This window comes from Salvia miltiorrhiza, chromosome 1 (genome assembly GCF_028751815.1).
Source record: "Salvia miltiorrhiza cultivar Shanhuang (shh) chromosome 1, IMPLAD_Smil_shh, whole genome shotgun sequence".
In the NCBI taxonomy this organism is placed as follows: domain Eukaryota; kingdom Viridiplantae; phylum Streptophyta; class Magnoliopsida; order Lamiales; family Lamiaceae; genus Salvia; species Salvia miltiorrhiza.
The window spans coordinates 71,315,380-71,334,845 of record NC_080387.1 but is presented as its reverse complement, the minus strand read 5'-3'; the positions used below and the strand labels follow the sequence as shown (position 1 = coordinate 71,334,845).

Below are 19,466 nucleotides of genomic sequence, written 5' to 3'. Positions count from 1 at the left end.
CGCTCAATCTGCCAGTCGTCTCTACAAATTTTCTCCAAAATACTCCTCGTTCCTCCTTCGTTGTAGGAGAGCACTCCGAGACCGCTTCTCTGGATCGAAGTTCGGGTGTTGCTACTCTAACAAACCCTACGATGGCCCCCACGTCTGCTCCGAAGGTGTCGCCTCCTCCTCAGCCGAATGCCTCTTTTGCAGATAAGCTGAAGGCTAGGGATAGCAGTCCGACCGAGCAAGTTTCCAAACCTAGGGACGTCCCCGCTCATGACTATTCAATCCTCCGGCCGGAGTTGGTGGATCTCAAGCGTTGCCTTGTTTTGGACCCTTCTTTCCACCAACGACAAGTCCGGCGTTTCGCCCATGCGATTCACGGCCGACTGATCCTCCGCAAAGGTGATTCACCTAGGTTTGCAGCGGATCTTTGGGAGGAACTTCAGCAGCTTTGGAAACCGTCTGCCGGTTGTTCGATTCATCCTCTCGGAAAAGGTTTCTTCACTTTTAATTTCACAACCGACGAGGATAAGGCAGCGGCTTTCAATAAAACGACTTGGCGTCTACGCTCAGGTATACTACATCTCCAGGCATGGGTGCCGAATTTTGATCCCTACAAAGCGCATTCTACCCTTGTTCAGGTATGGATTAGAATCTTTAACTTGCCGCATGAATATTGGCACCCTGAGGTTCTTTCCGGGGTCGCACGAGAAGTGGGAACGCCTATCTTGATTGATGGTCAGTCTGCACAGGCTCATGTGGGTCACTTTGCTAGAATTCTTGTTGAGTTAGATGTTTCGGCTGATATCCCTGAGGCTTTAGATATTAAGTGTGGCGACATCGATTTTACTGTCAAGTTTCGATATGAGAATTTGCCTTATTACTGTTCCGTTTGCAATGTTGTGGGACATACTGCTAACCAATGCAGAAGGAAAAAAACGACCACGATCGAGGAGGACTTTACGGAACATCAGGGCCGGGAACGTGGTAAGTACAAGGTAGATGACCACAGGGTTGACCCTCGTCCCTACACCGGAAATCAGGAATCTCCAGCAAGGGCTGGACAAGCTTTAGCTGAGGTTGGACAGAAACTGAACTCTTCTTCAGATCCTACCTCATCCAATCCCTTTGCTGTGTTGGTTTCTCTAGAGTTGCAAGATGAACATAGACTTGTTTGTGATGATAACATGGAAAAGCCGCCATCTGATGGAGGCCGAGCTTCAGATGCTTGCATCTATCAGGACGATCAGGATAGAAAGGATTTGGAACAGCTTGAGTCAGATGACGAAAAGAACCAAATTGAGGTAGTGGACCAGGAACACGAGAGGACTTCTGCACCTTTGGTTGTTCAGCCGCTTGCTGTGATGACTGACAACAACGATTTGCTCACTTTGACTGGGACGACAGGACCCATTTCTCGTAGACGAGGGCGTCCGAAAGGGGCTATCAACAAGAAGGGGAGAGTTTCTGATTCTTCTATCAAGCACAGGCTCCGTCGTATCATAATGAATGGCATGTCCTCGGATTTCCAAAACTCAGCACGCCGTGATGATATGAAGGGCCCAGGTCTTGACACTTCTTCACCTGTGGAGTTCCTGAATAAAGTGAAGTATGCTCAGTCTAGAGGACAGATTCTGCAAAACTTTGTGATCAACTCCGATAACTCTTCCGATGCAGCCCATGCTATGTCGATTGTGGCCTCTAAAAAATGGGGCGATATGTTGGACGATGAAGATGACGATGTTTTAGACGAGGACGACCCTCTTAAAATGTTCTCTTAGTCTTGGTTTCTTTTTTTTTGGTTACCCGGGGTTTCTTGCGGGTACTTTTGCTTGTTTCCTTTGTCTCTGGTCTCTCTTTTTTCTTTTCTTTTTAATAAAATTTCTATTTCAGCAGCAACACTAGACAAAGATTCACCCTAACATGTTTTACATGTATTTTTCTTATAAAAAATATTAATTAGACATATATTTTCAAAGCATCTAATAACGCCACCGTTGTCAATACCATAACATATTCATGTTCAAATATCATGTTGTAGGTGTTGATATGGACGAAAAAACTGACACCCAATATCACGTTGTAGGGGGAAATTGATGAATTTGGCATGAACATGCATAATACGAAGGACAGATTGAATAAAAAATACCTATGTTCAACTACATTAATATGTTCATTATATACACATATATTATATATATCCAATATTTTGGAGTCCAGTTGACTGATTCTTCATATTGAGTTATACTAAGAACTTTGATATTACATTTTTTTAGGTGTCCGGTGCGCAAAAAATCATTTGTTCACATTGAGTTTGTGCCTAAGATTTATATCACTTTATTTCATCAACTATTTGTTTTCATCGTTATAATTGGTGCATACATTTTTTTTTCATACAATTGTAGAATTAATATACATTCAATAATGACGAAGCATCACTCGAAGTTGTCTGTTTGTCGACACAGTTGACATGCACTTCTATCTTGACGAACCATCTCCCATTAATGGCTCTTAAGTGCCACATTAGATAGACTCCAGTGTCTTCGATATTCATCATATCAGCCCATTTCATCTTTAACAACTTGAATCCTTAATTTTGTAACCATCAATACCCTTTGGTCTTCTCTCAAGTATAATAAGTAGTCACCCAACAGAAGTTTATATATCTTCGAACACAAGTTTATATTGGTATAAACATGATAAAATAAAATGCATAAGTTCAAGTTAGGTCATTATTTAAAATAAAACATTCTCGCGAACTTTGTATGTTATTGTTATGAACGTGCAATAATATTAATACGAACATGTAAATTAATAGAATACCAAACATAGGAAGCTTTATATTTTTAATATATTACAGAAGTTCGCGATTCACTAATTTAAAACATAATCAGAAGATATGACCACTAATTCTAATTATAGAGACATCCATTCCTCAATAACTGCAATATAATATTCTACAATAATTATATTAGAATCTTTTAATAAACGTAACCGGAATTACTCGAATATATATATTTGCCTAGATCACAAAATGCAATTTTCCTAGCTAACACAAATACTCCTGTGCAACCGATTGCACCGTGTAACTGGTTGCCAGAATGACACTACTTTATTCGAGAAATAATACTTGAACATTTTCGAATGTCATTTGTATGTTGAAGTAGTGTCATTCAGAAACCAATTGCACGGTGTAACCGGTTTGCACAGAGGAGTGCCTCTTTAATTTCCTAATTGATATACAAATGTTGGATGCCAATCGGATCTTAAAAGCATGAACTTAATTAACCGATTAAACTAATATATGAAGAATATTGTTAGGGTTTGTAGTAAACTAATTAGGCTTGTAGTGTAATAGAGAGACAGTAGAGCAGATAATATTCCATTTTGCAGCAAAAGAAGATATTGAAACACAGAATTTCGGAAAGTACGTAAGCATGAAATTTCAAATATTTGTATATAGTTATTGTGGCTTAATTGTGCGTATAGTTAGATCGATGCCTCCTACTCCTAAATTATCAAATAGCATTATTAATATAATGGCATAGGGCATCAGGAATATGTGCATCTCCAAATCTTTGTTAATTAGCTAATTACTCTATATTTTTAATATATCTCATAAAACCAATCTTCATGCCATGATATATCAAAACAATGATCAACGATCTCAAAATCTCGAGTTAATTATTATATCGACACATAACATCACAAACCAAATCAAGACTTATTTGGCCTGTATATCTGATATCCAATCTTATAATTTAATTGAGATACTTATTATTTTTAATTATTATGACCATCAGCCTTTGGTAATAATAATTATATAAACCAAAACAGTTCGCAACCAATACTGAAAAATAAGTATTAATTGCATCCATTTACTATTTTAATTTGTAACATCTTTTGTTGCAACCTTGGCGAGAATAGAATCGGGATGCATGATGGTTAGTTCGAAGCTCCGATTCGACTCTTGCTTTTGTTGCAGCTTTCGTTTTGGTGGATGGGAAGTTCTGGGTGATGGCGAGTCCGAAGCCCAGGACCTCCAATCCTTTTTTCCTACTCTCGGGTTTTAGTTCGCTCACAAACGCTCTTTTTTCCTCTTTTTGGGGTTTTCATGAGGCCTGATCCTTAGTTTCCTCTTTTTGGGGTTCTATCGTTCACTTTTTCCTTTTTTGGGGTAGGCAATCAAATTCAATTTAACAACTAATTGGGCACTTAATTAACATATGTATACTAGTTTGTTACAACTAAAGAATCATTAAACCGATTATATATCAGCAATTTATATAGTACTACTATTTATGGAAAAATCTAACTACTATTTTTTTTTTTTTTGAGGTAAAGTAATTTCTAGAACCCGAGAGAAGATTGTACATAATTGAATGCCTAGAATAATTTGAAATTATATCTTGACTTAAGGCTTTTGAAGGTTTGCAACTGCTATATATCAGCCCATGACAAACGGCAAGCATGAATTGATTGACAAGAATGTATACAGTTGCATGTGCTATAATTGAAATGATATTTATTTTCAATTATTATGGATAGAGTTAGAATTTTGAAGACTTCGAGAAGATATTAGAAATATATCCACGTCGAAATTTTGGAAAAGGTGGAAAAACGAACCCATCTTTAAACTATACTTAAAGGAATGAAAAAATTAAAGAAGAATGCTACAAAATATTGTTGATTAGGAGAATCTTAGCTTGGTCAGCCTATTCAACAAACTGATTAATTAATGCCTCGGATTCGGATTAATAGTACGAATTTCTTATAATTAGTTTTGGTTGGCCGGGTTAATTTAATGAGTATTTGGTTATTTTATTTAATTGATTTGATCTGCAGATTTTTCTTCTTTTTATCTTGATTTATATCATCCTATTAATTACGTAAAACGTAAAACGAGAATCGCAAGCCATCGAATATATAACATATGATTTATAAATTATATAGAACTAATTTTAGTGGTTCTTTGATTATGAGCACTCTACGATCCAAAGTTTTTCAAAGTACCTTCTACTTGAACCCGACGATATTGCATATCCACCGAGGCTTTAAGCACTCATACTAATTGAGCCTACCTACTTCATTACTGACAATCATGCAAATAGCGATCGATCAAATTGGTCATTAATTTTGTTGTTAATCATTTTTAGCGATCGTTTAACGATTGATCGTTAAAGCTGCATTTTCGAGCCGTGGTTAAGCTAATGACGCATAAGTAATATTCCTTTATCTCAATAGTTTGTACCAACTTTTAGAATTCCGTTAGAATAAAATTAATACATTTAACCAAAAGTTGAGATAGAATTAAAATTAAAAATTATTAAAAAAATCGCTAAGAATCGTGATAGATTCGATTGTTACTTAACCCAAACACTCAAACTTAGAAAATAACTAAACTACAACACATGCACATGCAATTTCACACTCATGAACCGCCCTTTCTCTGTCTCTTTATACGTCACAATAATGCACCCCCCCCCCCCCCTCACCCCCACCCCCACCCCCACCCCCACCCCCACCCTACCTTAATATATACACACATCTATTGACAGCAATGAGTGTGAAGCATTAACAATGGCGAGCTCTGTGCATATAAACCAAGCACTTCTCATCACCCCTTCCGAGCCAACTCCAAATCACATTCTCCCACTTTCCGCCTTGGATTCTCAGCTCTTCGTGCGTTTCACCTTTGAATATTTGCTCGTTTACGAACCCCGGCCCGGAGCCGATCGACACGCCATCGCACACAATGTCAAGTCCGCCCTGGCCCGGGCCCTCGTGCCCTACTACCCGCTCGCGGGGAGGGTGCGGGCCCGGGCCGACGGGCTGGGCCTCGAGGTCGTCTGCCGGGCCCAAGGCGTCGCCTTCATCGACGCCACCTCCACCTCCACCACCGTCTCCGAGTTTGAATCGGCCCCGCGCCACGAGGCCCAGTGGTGGAATTTCTTGTCCTTACACGTGGCGGACGTCCTAATTGGGGCCCCGCCGCTCATCGTGCAGTTTACGTGGCTGCACGATGGGGGCGCCGCCCTCGCGGTGGGCTTCAACCACTGTCTCTGCGATGGCATCGGCAGTGGTGAGTTCCTCAACTCGTTCGCCGAATTGGCCCTCGGCCAGCCCGCCTTGCGGGGGCCGAGGCCCATATGGAGTCGCCATCTCCTGGACCCGGTGGGGCCCAGCCGTGTTGGCTCGCTGAGCCTCCTAGAGTTCGAGAGCGTCCCAGATATCTCTGGGCTCGCCGCCCGTTTCTCTTGGGAGAGGCTCGTCCCCACATGCATCACGTTCGATAAGAGCAGGTTAGATACGTGCACTTAATTCTGGCGCCTTAGACCAATTCGGCCATCTCAACTTGATGAAAACAAAAAACAGGTTGGATGAGATGAAGAAGCTGGCGGGGCCGGGCCGCACGTCGTTCGACGTTCTGTCGGGCCATGTGTGGCGGAGCTGGGCGAGGGCGCTCGACCTGGCTCGCGACCAGCGAGTCAAGCTCGCGTTCAGCGTGAACGTAAGGCAGCGAGTCAGGCCGAGCCTGCCGAGCGGGTACTACGGCAATGCGTTCGTGCTCGGGTGCGCCGAGGCACGCGTGGCGGACTTGGCCGAGAAGGGGCTGGGGTTCGCGGCGGAGGCGGTGGCGGGGGCGAAGGAGAGGGTGGGGGAGGAGCGCGTGAGGGAGGTGGTGGAATCGGTGAGTTGGAAGCGGGCGAGTGTTGACCCGGTGGGGGTGCTGGTTCTGACCCAGTGGTCAAGGCTGGGGCTGCAGAGTGTTGACTTTGGAATGGGGAGGCCGGTTCAAGTGGGCCCGGTTTGCTGTAGCAAATACTGCACAGTGTTGCCGGTTTGTGGGGTGGACAATGCACTCAAAGTCAACCTGGCGGTCCCACTCACTGCGCTTGACCAATACCTCTATTTTTTGACAAACATTGACGTATAATAATAGAATTTACAATAACTTATCCTCAAGAAAAAAAAAAAAAATAGGTGTTATTTTTATTTTCTCTTTTTTTTGGGGATGTTCTGGTAAAATAAGTTTACCCATGAAATTAAATTTATATGTAATTGGATGAAAAAAATTGTCCTTTTCTTTTTGGATTAACAATAGATTATGATCAATTGATCATTACCCACCAAGACAAAACATAGATCTTACATTCACTGACGTCGTCCAATTCAAGTTATAATATACATGTATTTTATACCTCTATGAAAAACTTGGATGCTATGTAGCACAAGGTACAAATAAGGATGGAACCAGCATATAAAATCATGCATTTTCATTTGGACTTGTTAATTTAACTAGTTCATATAGGTAAATATTAGTAAAATATTTGTAAATGAACATTATTATTTAGGTTGTACAATGTTAAAACCCTCTCACTTATTCACTATGGATAAGTATAATGTGTCTACATGTGACAATTTTAATTAGAGTAAAATATACTGATTTGTTTTGCTATGTGTCACATCAGTGGTGGACACATTATACTTGTTCATGGTGCATAGATGAAGTATACAATGTACAACTTACCAAAATTGGTAACAGTTTATTTTATTATTATTAAAGAGGGCATAATTATATCAATGTAATTAATATTAAGGGTGTATTTATACCTCAAAATATTGGAGAAGATTACACATGCCACCTTTTCTCTATCTCAAATGTTGTGAGTGTGTTGGCCAAATGGTAAAGAGTTAATGTCCAAGGCTAAAAGTTTTGGGTTCGAGTCCCCTGTGACGGTGCCTTTAAATTTCTTTATTTAATATTATAGTGTTTATATTTAAAAAAATGTTGTGGATGAAGCCTATCAAGTTTCAGGCCTCATGCATATATATACTGGGCTCCAAAATCCATTTCGTGGGCTTCAAACTTCTTCTTGTTTACTTGATCCTATCGTATTAAATTTTTCAAATGATGAAAACGATTGCTTGACGGATAAAATAATGTACATTTGTCACATTCTCTACACACTTGCACAATACATACGTACGTGGCAATAGAAATACAATTCCACATTCAATTTAATTTCCCAAACCACCTCTCTCTCTCTCTCTCTCATCATGAGCGGTGCTGCAATTTCAGATCACCCTCCCCAAAACGATGAAGAGATCCATGCGGTGGAGAAAAGGCAGCAGCGACAGCGCTGCCGTCACTCCAGGTAAAGGCAGCCCCCCGACTACGGCGGCGTCCGGCAACGGAGATCAGGGAAATGGAGCTATTTGCCTGAGTTCATAGGAATGGGCCCAAACCAGTTGGGCCTTTTCCACAGGCTCAATGGACAGCCCGTTGATGCTGTAACTGGGCACTTGTCTAAGCTACCAATTTAAATAAGTGATTAGTATCAAATTACAAATAAAATGCAATCACTGCGTAATAAATCTTTTGACATTACTTATCTTGGCAAACTTATTAGGCTCAATGTTGTCCGGACCTCTGTCCTACCCTAATTCCAAATCTCATGGGCCGGGCCAGATTTACAACTTCTTCCTTTTGAAAAGCATATTTACAAACTCTGGTTGTGAGCATTAGGGGACTTGTTGAGTCGACAACCAAGGAATATTACTTCTTCTATCCGTTCCTCAAATAACTTTTTAGTAGGAGATGACACAGATTTTAAGAGAAAATGATTAAATGTATTAGTATTGAAATAAAATATTATAATTATTATTGAAAATGATGAAAAGATGTTCTAATTAGTATTGACAATGATGAAATCTTGAAAAATAAAAATAAATAAAATATTATTAATGATAGAGTAATGTTTTAAAATAGGTAAAAAATATTTATTTGGAAAACGTTCCAAAAAAATATATTGTAAGTTATTTAGAGAATGGAGGAAAGAGAGTTTTATACTTCCTCCGTCGTACGAATCTTGAGTCATTTTTCTTTTTCGGCCGTCCCACAAATCTTGAGTCATTTTTTTATATGATAAATTTTTTTCTCTTTATTCACCTTACACTTTTTCACCTTCACACTTAATACACTAAATATTAATATTTTTTTTTAACTAGTACGCCTTCCCGTGCGATGCACGGGTCATAATATATTTATTTATTTTAAAAATATATAAAAATATTAAAATATTATTATTTATGAATTAGTAACTAAAAATTTATACTCCATCTGTCCAGAATATCATTTCCATTTTTTCATTTTGGTTTGTCCACATTATCATTTTCATTTTCATTTATAGCAGTACCGCAAACTTCATTCACAATAGTAGTGAGACCCAAAATAACAACAATACCCACTACTATCAACTAATATTAATCACTTCTTAAAATTTGTACCTCCCAAAATGAAAACGATATCGTCGACGGATGGAGTGTTAATTTAAATATAAGTATTTAATTTAAAATAATTTATAATAACGATATTATCAATTTAATGAGTATTGTATAATTGTAATTAAATATATGGATTATAAAATAAATCATTTAAGTCAATCTCATTTGATCAAATATTATTAAACCATCAATATAACAAAATTAATAGTTGTTATTTAATATAATAATATTAGGATCTTACAAATTCAAACTGCATTATTATTAAAAGTTCATATTTAAACAACCCAAAACTAATTTAAAATCTGAAAAATACGAATAATATAAAAAGAAAAATTAACAACGAATATGTTTATATAAATAATAAATGAATAATTCATATACATAATTAAATAAATCTATATAATATTTTAAATTATTCATACATACATAAAATATACAATATGTTTTGTTTCAAAAAAAGATATACAATATGTTTTCTAAAAAGGACTCACGACAACAAATTGCATAAACATGATTATATTTTAAAAATTGACTCCCACTAAACAAAATTGAATTTTGTAACTTGCCGCTAAAATATAGTTACTGAAGTTATTTTGTTATTATTATTTTCGTCCACAAAAAATAATCTTAAAGAGGATGATATAGATTTCGACAAAATTAAAATAGTTGAATGTATTGTGAATATAGTATGAATTCACTTAAAAAGTAGTGTTAATAATAACAATTAATTATATTGTGACAAAATACTTTCAAAAGTAGAAAAATGATTAACTTTTGTGGACATTCTAAAATAACAAAAATATGTTATTTTTTGTAAATGGATAGAGTATATTATATGAATATTTAAATTTTAGTAATTATAATTAAAATCACACATTAAAATTATAAAGTATTAGACACTATACAAAAATAAATAAATATTTTCATACACAAAAATAAATAAAAAAACATAAAAAGATAAATCATATTTAAAATTCTATAATTTTAATCAATATTCCAAGCTTAATTTAATAATTTTAAATCTTGAATAAAATAAAATAAAGCAGTAATACACACCAAACTAAAAAATTTGGGCCGTATTCAACTTATGAGCACTATTAATAGCCCATTTTTAAGTACTTCAATCTAATTAAAAAGACATACCCTATTCTATTTCATCATTTCCGCCGCCTGAGTTTCTTTATCTTCTTCTTTTCTGTTCTTCACACGTCTTTCTTTTTCTTCTTTCTACTGCGTCGTCTTTTTATTTTTCTTTTTCTTCATCTTCTTTTTATAGCGTTTTCTTCTTCTTCTGCAAAATAGCTTCATCCTCTTCTTCTTAATTCTCATAAACAATACCGGTGAAATTGTATTTCCAGAAATATGTAAAGTTGAATGCTTCGATAGCCCCAAATCGCTGGAGTGAATGCGTCGAAATTACAATTATAGTGGCGTCGGAAATATAGCACCATTTCTTCTTCTTCTTCTCTTTTTCTTTCAACGGGGTTATTATTCAAGTTCTTTCAAAATAGTTATCATCTATCTAAAAAGATTCAAGAAATGTTCTTTATGTAGTGTTTAAGCAGATCGAAGTTAATTTTTATTCAAAAGTTCAATCTTCTCCTCAATTAAGAAGAAAAAAAAATTCAAGATTTTGAAAAATTCTTATTTGAGATAAATTTATTGGTGTAGTTGCTGGATTATTGCTGAAATTCATGTTTATGTAATTTGTGTGTTTTCAAATGTGTTTGATTTTGGATAAAAATTGCACTATTGTTGATTCGAAATCTAGGAGGAAAAAAAAAAGCTGAATTTTTTGCTTCATACACGATCTTTCAAATATAGCTAAAACTTTGAAAAAATAACTGCTAAAAATTGCCGGGAAAATATGACCGTTGAACTGGTCTTTTATATTATACTAGTACGCTCTCCCGTTCCCGTTGAACTGGTCTTTTATATTATACTAGTACGCTCTCCCGTGCGATGCACGGGTTACGATTACACTAAAGCATCAATATAACTAAATTAATAGCCGTCATTTAATATAATAATTTTGGCTCGTAAAAGTCCAAATTGTATATTATTAAATTGTTATATAAATAAATAAATAATTTGTACACATAATTAAATTAATATATATAATATTTTAAATTCTAATTTTAAAATATATAACTAATATTTTATTTACAAATTCATATCAAAATTAATACAAATTTCCTCCTCCTTAATTGCATTAAAAATTATTGTAGTTTAAATAATTATATTTAAAAATCATGTAAACTTTTTTAAAAGGAAAAAAATGAAATATGCTTATGTTTGTCACCAATAAACGAAAATACAATGAAAATAGAGTACGATATTCAACATTATAGATAAATGAGAGCGAACAAAAATTAATTTTAATATTTTAATCAATCATAACTTAATAATCTCAATTTTATTTTTTATAATTTTTATATCAAATTAAAGATCTTTTTACAATCTTTAATTTAACATCCATTTGCATTATTTTTATAATAGAAATTAATGATTTTTTAAAAAGAATTAAAAAAAAGATATAAAATTTGAAGGGAAAGTTTATGAGGAGAGAGAAATTGGAGGTAAACAAACTCCTCTTTTATACTCCATCCGTCCCAATGAAAGCGATGCGTATTCCTTTTTAAATCGTCCCAACAAAAGTGGTGCATTTTCTTTTTTGGTAATAATTTTACACTACAAACAATGTGGCCCCACACACCTTTACATATTTTTACACTACAATCTTATTCTCCTTAAATTCCGTGGCGAAAAGAACAGCACCGCTTTCGTTGGGACGGAGGGAGTATTATATATAGATTATTATTTCAATAATGGTGTTATTGATGAGTCGTAAGTTTATATGTGCCAAGTAATTTGAATAAATATGACAATATTTATCTTTATATGCATTTAAATTTTAATTTGTGTTGCTTTACAAAAAAAAAAAAAAATTATCAATCGATTAGTGGAAAAACAGGGGTTGAACATGATATAATTGTCATTCATTTTTAAATAATATACATGATCTTTTTAAATTTAAATAGACGTGCTATTATAAAATTAAGCAGTTCAATTTATTTTTTTATTTTTAAATAGTATCAATACTGATTCTCCAATTGATAATTTTTCAATGAGCCATTTTGATGTTTAATGTATAGTAAATGAAATCTAATATAATATTTAATTAAAAATAGTAGTAGTAGATATGTTAATACAAATAAATATAAAAAACAATAAAACATAATTAAAGATTTAATAAATTTAAACCATATTTGAAATATAATTTTTAAGATGATATAATTTATTATTCAACTATAAATTTATATTAAATTAATTTAAATTCTACTCTAAAAACAATACTTTTAAATTGAAGAGCTTTGAAATGAGCTAATATGATTTTAAAAAAATACTAACGTGACTTCAATATTAAAAAAAAGAGTGGAGAGTGGAGAGAGTAAGAGAGAGGAGAGAGGAATAAATTAATTTTATGATTTCAAACTATTATAACTTTTTTATGTCAATTTTTTTAAATATAATTTTTATATCAAATTAAAGATATTGTCACGATCTTTAATTTAACATCCATATTGAATATTTTTCACGAATCAAATTTGATGATTTCTAGAAAATAATCAAAAGAAAAAAGAGAAGTGAGATAAAATTTGATAAAAATCATATAATAAAGATGGTGAGAGAAACGTGTGAGATGAGGGAGTTAGGAGAGAGAAAGTGTGATAAAATGAGTGATAGAAGGAGAGAGAAAATCTGGCGGTAAAAAGTTACCGTTAAAAACTGGTGTTTTATATATATATAGATATAGATTTTCATGTTAAAAAGAATTGACTAAAGATGGGGGAGTAATTTGTTATAATTGATAATCAGAATTGGAAGCCTTGACAAAGTTGCAGAAAGTGGAATACAATGGCAACAAAAGTCCATCATGTGAAGGATTGTGATGGCTTAGGAAATAGTAAAATCTTATGGGACCCACATTCAACGAAGAACTATGTTTGGTCCTTTTCTTTATCAATATTCAATACGTCCCCCTTCGATTCCAAGCCAAGTTAATATTCATACTATGAAAGAGTTATTAAAATGAATTCATGTCTCAGTGACATATTATAAATTTGCATGAAATATTATAAATTTATTATAAATATTTATGATTATTTTTTTAAAAAAATCATCATTTATGGGATTCGAATCTTAAATTATGAATTTGTTTATTAAAGTGATGAATTCATTGTAAATCTTCTCGATTTAAAGGCGGAAATTAATTCATATTTTATACTATCTCCGTCCACATATATAAATGTATCTAATTTGTTATTTTCGCCCGTCCATATAAAATATATGTTCAGTCTATTTTTGGTAAGTTTTTCACTTATAATAAAATGAGACTCTTACTCCACTCATAATATATTCAATCACTTTATTAAAACTCGTGTCATTTAAAAATAAATTTATATGGACGGTGGGAGTATAATATATAAAATTATAAATAAATAAAAAAAGTTAGCATAAAGAAACTAATTTTGTGGGGAGTTTAATAACTCCGGCAACTTATTTTTACATCTCATGAGTGGTTTAAAAAATTATTTTGTCAAACTGCTAAAAAAGTTTATAAATCTCTAAATAATTTATAGAAAATTATTTTAAAAAATTTATAAACTCCCAAATAATTTATAGAAAATTATTTTTAATTTTTTTTTATAAAATCATAAAAAGTTATATACTATTATTTTAAAAAAATTATAAATTCAAACAAACACAGTGGAAGCAAGAAACAAAGCATGTGTTGGTTCTGATCTGAAGATGCCTGATTTGGTAAAGGCATTATTTTCATCGTTTTGGCTTTAATAAGGTGGAGACAGGCTTTTCATAGCCACTACTTCTTCTTCTTCCTTCCTACTTTCCTATTAAGCTTCAGACTTCAGACAGCTTACTCCATATATAGAAATATATTTTATGATAGAGAAAATATGACTATTATTGAAATGAAAATTGCTAAATGTGGGGAGAAATGTAAATGACTATATTTTATGATAGAGAAAAGATGACTATTATTGAAATGAAAATCGATAAATGTGGGAAGAAATGTAAATGAACTTATAATGTTAGATTTTCAAATTTTATGACTAATATTTACTTAAAGGGGGAACAAACTTTTATCTAGGTTCGAATTATGAAGGGAGTAAAAATTTTATCAATTAATTGAATATTTGTTATTCAATCATTACAAGCTACGTACTTATGCAAGCTACTTAATTGAATATCGTTATTCAATCATTACAAGCTACTTATGCAAGTACTATATATTAATTGTTAAAATAGGATCGTAACTTTTAGTGTTTTTCAAAAAGATCGAGGACTATATACTACGGAACTTGAAAATGAGGATTATATATTACTCCCTCCGTCCCACTGTAAGTGAGACCTTTTTTTTGGGCAAAGGAATTAAGAAATGTGTATTTTGTGTGTAAGTGAAAAAGTGAAAAATGTGTTTAAAGGGAAAAGTTTTACCCAAAAAGGAAAGAGTCTCACTTACAATGGGACACCCAAAATAGAAAGAGTCTCAGATACAGTGGGACGGAGGGAGTACGAATTAAGATTGAAAATGATGACTATAGGTTCCATTTTTTATATTTACACTCCTATTTCAGGCTGTGACAGAAGTTGTAGCCCTCATTTTGATAGAAGTTATAATCCTCATTTTTTATTTTGATAATTTAACAATATTAAATAAAGAAATTTAAAGGTCGCGCCACAGGGGACTCGAATCCAAGACCCTTGACCTTAGGCATTAACCCCTTACAGCGGTCAACACACGTACACTCTATAATCTTCATTTTGATGTGTTAAATAGGAGTGTAAATGTAAAAAATGAAACCTATAGTCCTCATTTCCGAATTTCATAATATATAGTCCTCATTTTCAAGTTCCGTAACACATAATCCTATTTTTGAAAAAATAATAAAAGTTACGGTCTTGTTTTAACAATTAGCTCTAACTATTATTATTATTATTATTATTATTATTATTATTATTATTATTATTATTATTATTTTATTTTTTTGGATGTTACATTATCCACAACGTTATACTAAGAAGTAAGAATAGAAAAACTTACGAAGTTATAAATTGTATGTTTTAATTCTGTCTACAACTTCCCCTTAGCTTGCTCTTCTGTGCATTCAAGGGTTCTTTTTTACCTTTTTTTATATATAACCGATATTTAAAAAAAAAAAATTCTGTCTACAACTTCGCAAGACAGATGAAAATAATTAATAAAAGAAAGGACCTTGCTATTTGGATCAATTTGATCCGGATCAAATGTGAAAATTTATTGCATTTTAACATGAAAAGACGTTTTTATCCTTTATATATTTTTTATTATATAATTTTAATATATCAATTAAATGTATATATATTGATTGGGAACATTAAATTCATTAAATAATTTTGTATTTTCAATGAGAATTTGACTAGTTTATAATGTGAATTAAATTGGCTCAAGATACATTAATATATTTAGTTGTAATTGCTTCATTTTCAATTGAAATATTATCTCATTTGGATTATTGCTTTACATATATATGTGTTTTTTTTCCATGAAACACGTTCTTTGATACAACTCAATGTATTTAAAATACATTGCATCCACCTCTTAAAAAAATAAAAAGAGAATCTTAATTTATATTCATATATATATTTATTAATTGAATAATATTTTTTAGTTAAATTTCATTACAAAATCGTCATTGAGTGATATTTGTATTTAATTTTTTTATAATTTATTGCTTCAAAAAAGTTACTATAATTTGTGTTATTTAAATTTATAATTTTTCATTTCATTTTTAAAATATGTTACATATATTAAATAAAAATAAATACATGTAAATCAAAATTTAAACTTAATTTAATATATATAAACACCAAACCAAATTGTCACCGCTAGTCCAATTATTACAATTGAAGTATAGTTTTGTCACTAGTATATATAAGTAACGACCTACATTTACTCATCGCCAACATAATTTAAAAATATATTGTAAAAATTTAATTTTTTTTTTTTGGATTTCTTAATGCATTAAAAAAATTAAACTACAAATAAAATGCCAAATTTTAATAAGGGCCCGAAACGACTAAAGTCTTCAACAAAAATGTGAAGATCTTTTCTTAACTCTTTGTAAAATTTTCGTCTAAAGAGCACCACTATTTTTTTTTTGTTCAATTAATTTTGTTACAACTCATTTGTTTATAATTTTATAGTGATTGTACTAGTTGTATTATCATTTATATACAATTTTTTTAAATAATATATATATATATATATATATAATGATTGTTTGAGTTTTATAGTGATTGTCTTAGTTTTTTGTTTTTTATTTATGTAATTTGTCGAAATAAATTATACTTTATTAAAATATAATTAATTTATAATTTTTAATAAAGGGTCAAAAAAATTGAAGTTGCACAGACCGTCCTTGAATATATAAATGATTTTTTTGATTTCACGACACAAGCACAAATTACTCGATTCATCGATTAAAGTTAGACAGAAACTATTTTATCAATTGAATTGCACTTTATTATCATATGTGTACGATTTTTTTTACTTGTATATATATATATATACTTTTAAACTATTTTTTTCGTATACAAATTTATAAATTGTATATATATGGTCATCTTTAAAATATATTCACCAAAAAAATAATAAAATATTGTTAAAATATTCTATGATTGAGAATGAATAAATTATAATTGACACTTAATAAACTATAACTAAAATTAGTAAACTCAAATCCTTAATTATTCATAATTTGATTGGAGATTACAATGGGCCAAGTCTCACACAATTTTTCGTCATATTAAAAAAATTGTAGTAAATATTCAAATTTAATTTAGTATGTGATACACACACATATATATATATATATATATGTATGTATGTATGTATACATATATTCCTAAATTATAATTTATATTATATTACATTTTACGACGTTTTATATTGTTGCTTGTGTTTCGAATTATTATGATCTCATGGAAATAATAAAATCAAGATTATGTCAAAAAGTACACAATACTTGATAAATACATAACTCATAATGATTTATGTAGAGAATTTTATTTTAGGAATAATGTCTAATATCATATTAATAATTTATAATTATTTTAATATATAAATTGAAATGTGTTTTATAGTAATTGGGGGTGTTTAAATAAAAAATATTACAAAAAAAATGTCAAATAAAACATACAAATAAATTTAAAAGACACAATATAATGTTAGTGAATTCATTTAAGGTCAGAAGTTTATTGAGATTAATCAAAAATGTATGATGAATTCATTTAAGTTCATAAATTTAAGGAGACTAAACAAAAATTTATGTTCATGAGTTTAATTAATGGCCTAGAAAAATGAAAAGGCATTGAATTTATATTCATAAATATATGAAATTTAGTATTTTTATAGTTCTAAATTTTTCTTAGGGACATTTAAGGTAAAATACATTTTCAATTAAAATATTATAACTATATTATCCTCATTGATCCGGATCAATTTGATCCGAAAGGATTTATCCTAAAAGAAAAAGACTAAAACTTTATGTTAAATTCCGCCCACTATAATAAAGGAGATCAATGCACGAGTGTCATCAAGTCAAACATATGTACCATAAATGATGATCGAATACCGAGGATATACATTAATGAAACTATACACAATTATCTTTCTACAATTAATAAATATTTACAAAGTGTTCCTCGTCAATCTTATTTAAAACATTCATCAACTTCAAGATACAATGTAATGTTCCTTTCCTATGATTTATTAAAAAAGAAGTTTAGAAATAATAAAGATAAAAAAATAGAAGAATGTAAATCCGATCGACGCAAGTACATACAGTGATAATAAATTCTTTCTTTATTTTATTTATTTAAAATATAAACGATTACTAACAGAGAATTACAAACATAATTACTCTTGAAATTCAAGGAAGCACGATTAACCAGCAAATAAATAAGTCAAACAATAGATAACTAATTGAAGTATAAGTGTAATGAAATAAATAAGTCACAACAGATCTTATGCCAAGAACAACATTTATATATGTAAATGCATACATTATTATTACCCAATTAGAGATTATTAACCTACTACAATCAATTTTTAACTAACGTTTCCAGAAAAGTAGGTACGTAAGTAACGTAACTAATTATTTTCAATGACAATTATTTTATCTCAGTAGCCCAGAGCCGGATATATATACTCAGGAAAATATTATTCGGTGCGACTTATCAACAAGGAAAATATCAAGCATATGATATAGGAGTATCAATTTTGACGTTGATGATTAATTAAGTTAATTATTGGAGGTCAAAAAGATAATTTTTGCTGTTGATGATTTTTGACGTTGGAGGTCAAAAGATAATTTTTGACGTTGATGATTAATCAATCATATGATATATGCGTTATCTTTGTTTTTCGGCTGCTCTTTTCTCCTCTTTGGACTCTTCGCTTTTTTTCTTGTAATGGTACCCCTGGTACCATGACCCTCTGCCCTTTATTCTCTTAATTAAAGTTTCTTTGCCTGATAAAAAAAAAAGATAATTTTTGCGATCACTTGATTTACTTTAACTTCATAATATTGTGAAAATATTTTTCATTAAAATGATTGGCAGAACTAACGCATATGATTCCTTTTTTTTAATGAATAAATAAATACTTTAAAACTATCATGTGAGATGGCCTCAAGCTCTAACTATACTATTATTAGCTGTTGAATTGAAAATTTTATTGAAAAAAAGAGAGAAAGGAAAAAAATTGGGCAAGCCCAAGGAAAATACAAGGTCCAAAGACACAATCACAAAGGAAATCCAAAGGATGTGTGCCATGGAACAGAACCACAAAATGTGGTAAAACAAACAAAAGAAAAAGAAAAACAAGATGACAGCTCTTGAGAAACAGAGCAGGAGAATCCGCACAAGCGGACAGCTCAGGAAGCTCTGCCTTGCAGCTCAGGCGAGAAGGTCTGGCGGGCAGCTCTAAAGCCACTATATAACAACATGTTTTAATTGTGATATAATTTTTGACAAATAGTGTCACTTACATGTCATAAAATTGTATACGTGTCATAAAAATAAAGATATGTCGCTAAATTTAATAACATTTGAAGGTATAACTATTT

At 31.7% G+C, this 19,466-nt stretch overlaps 1 protein-coding gene across 1 annotated transcript; it reads left to right on the top strand.

Annotated features, from left to right (window-relative positions):
• Window positions 1–5,526: 5,526 nt before the first annotated feature.
• Window positions 5,527–7,126, top strand: LOC131005734 (alcohol acyltransferase 9). Its single transcript, XM_057932788.1, has 2 exons — window positions 5,527–6,287; window positions 6,361–7,126. The coding sequence occupies exons 1-2, from the start codon at window positions 5,566–5,568 to the stop codon at window positions 6,920–6,922; spliced, it is 1,284 nt and encodes a 427-aa protein (XP_057788771.1). The 5' UTR covers window positions 5,527–5,565; the 3' UTR covers window positions 6,923–7,126.
• The last annotated feature ends 12,340 nt before the right edge of the window (window positions 7,127–19,466 follow it).

Coding starts and splice junctions, on each gene's coding strand:
- LOC131005734 (XM_057932788.1), top strand. CDS start 5,566: ATGGCGAGCTCTGTGCATATAAACCAAGCACTTCTCATCACCCCTTCC. Junction 6,288..6,360: donor ATCACGTTCGATAAGAGCAG/GTTAGATACGTG, acceptor AACAAAAAACAG/GTTGGATGAGATGAAGAAGC.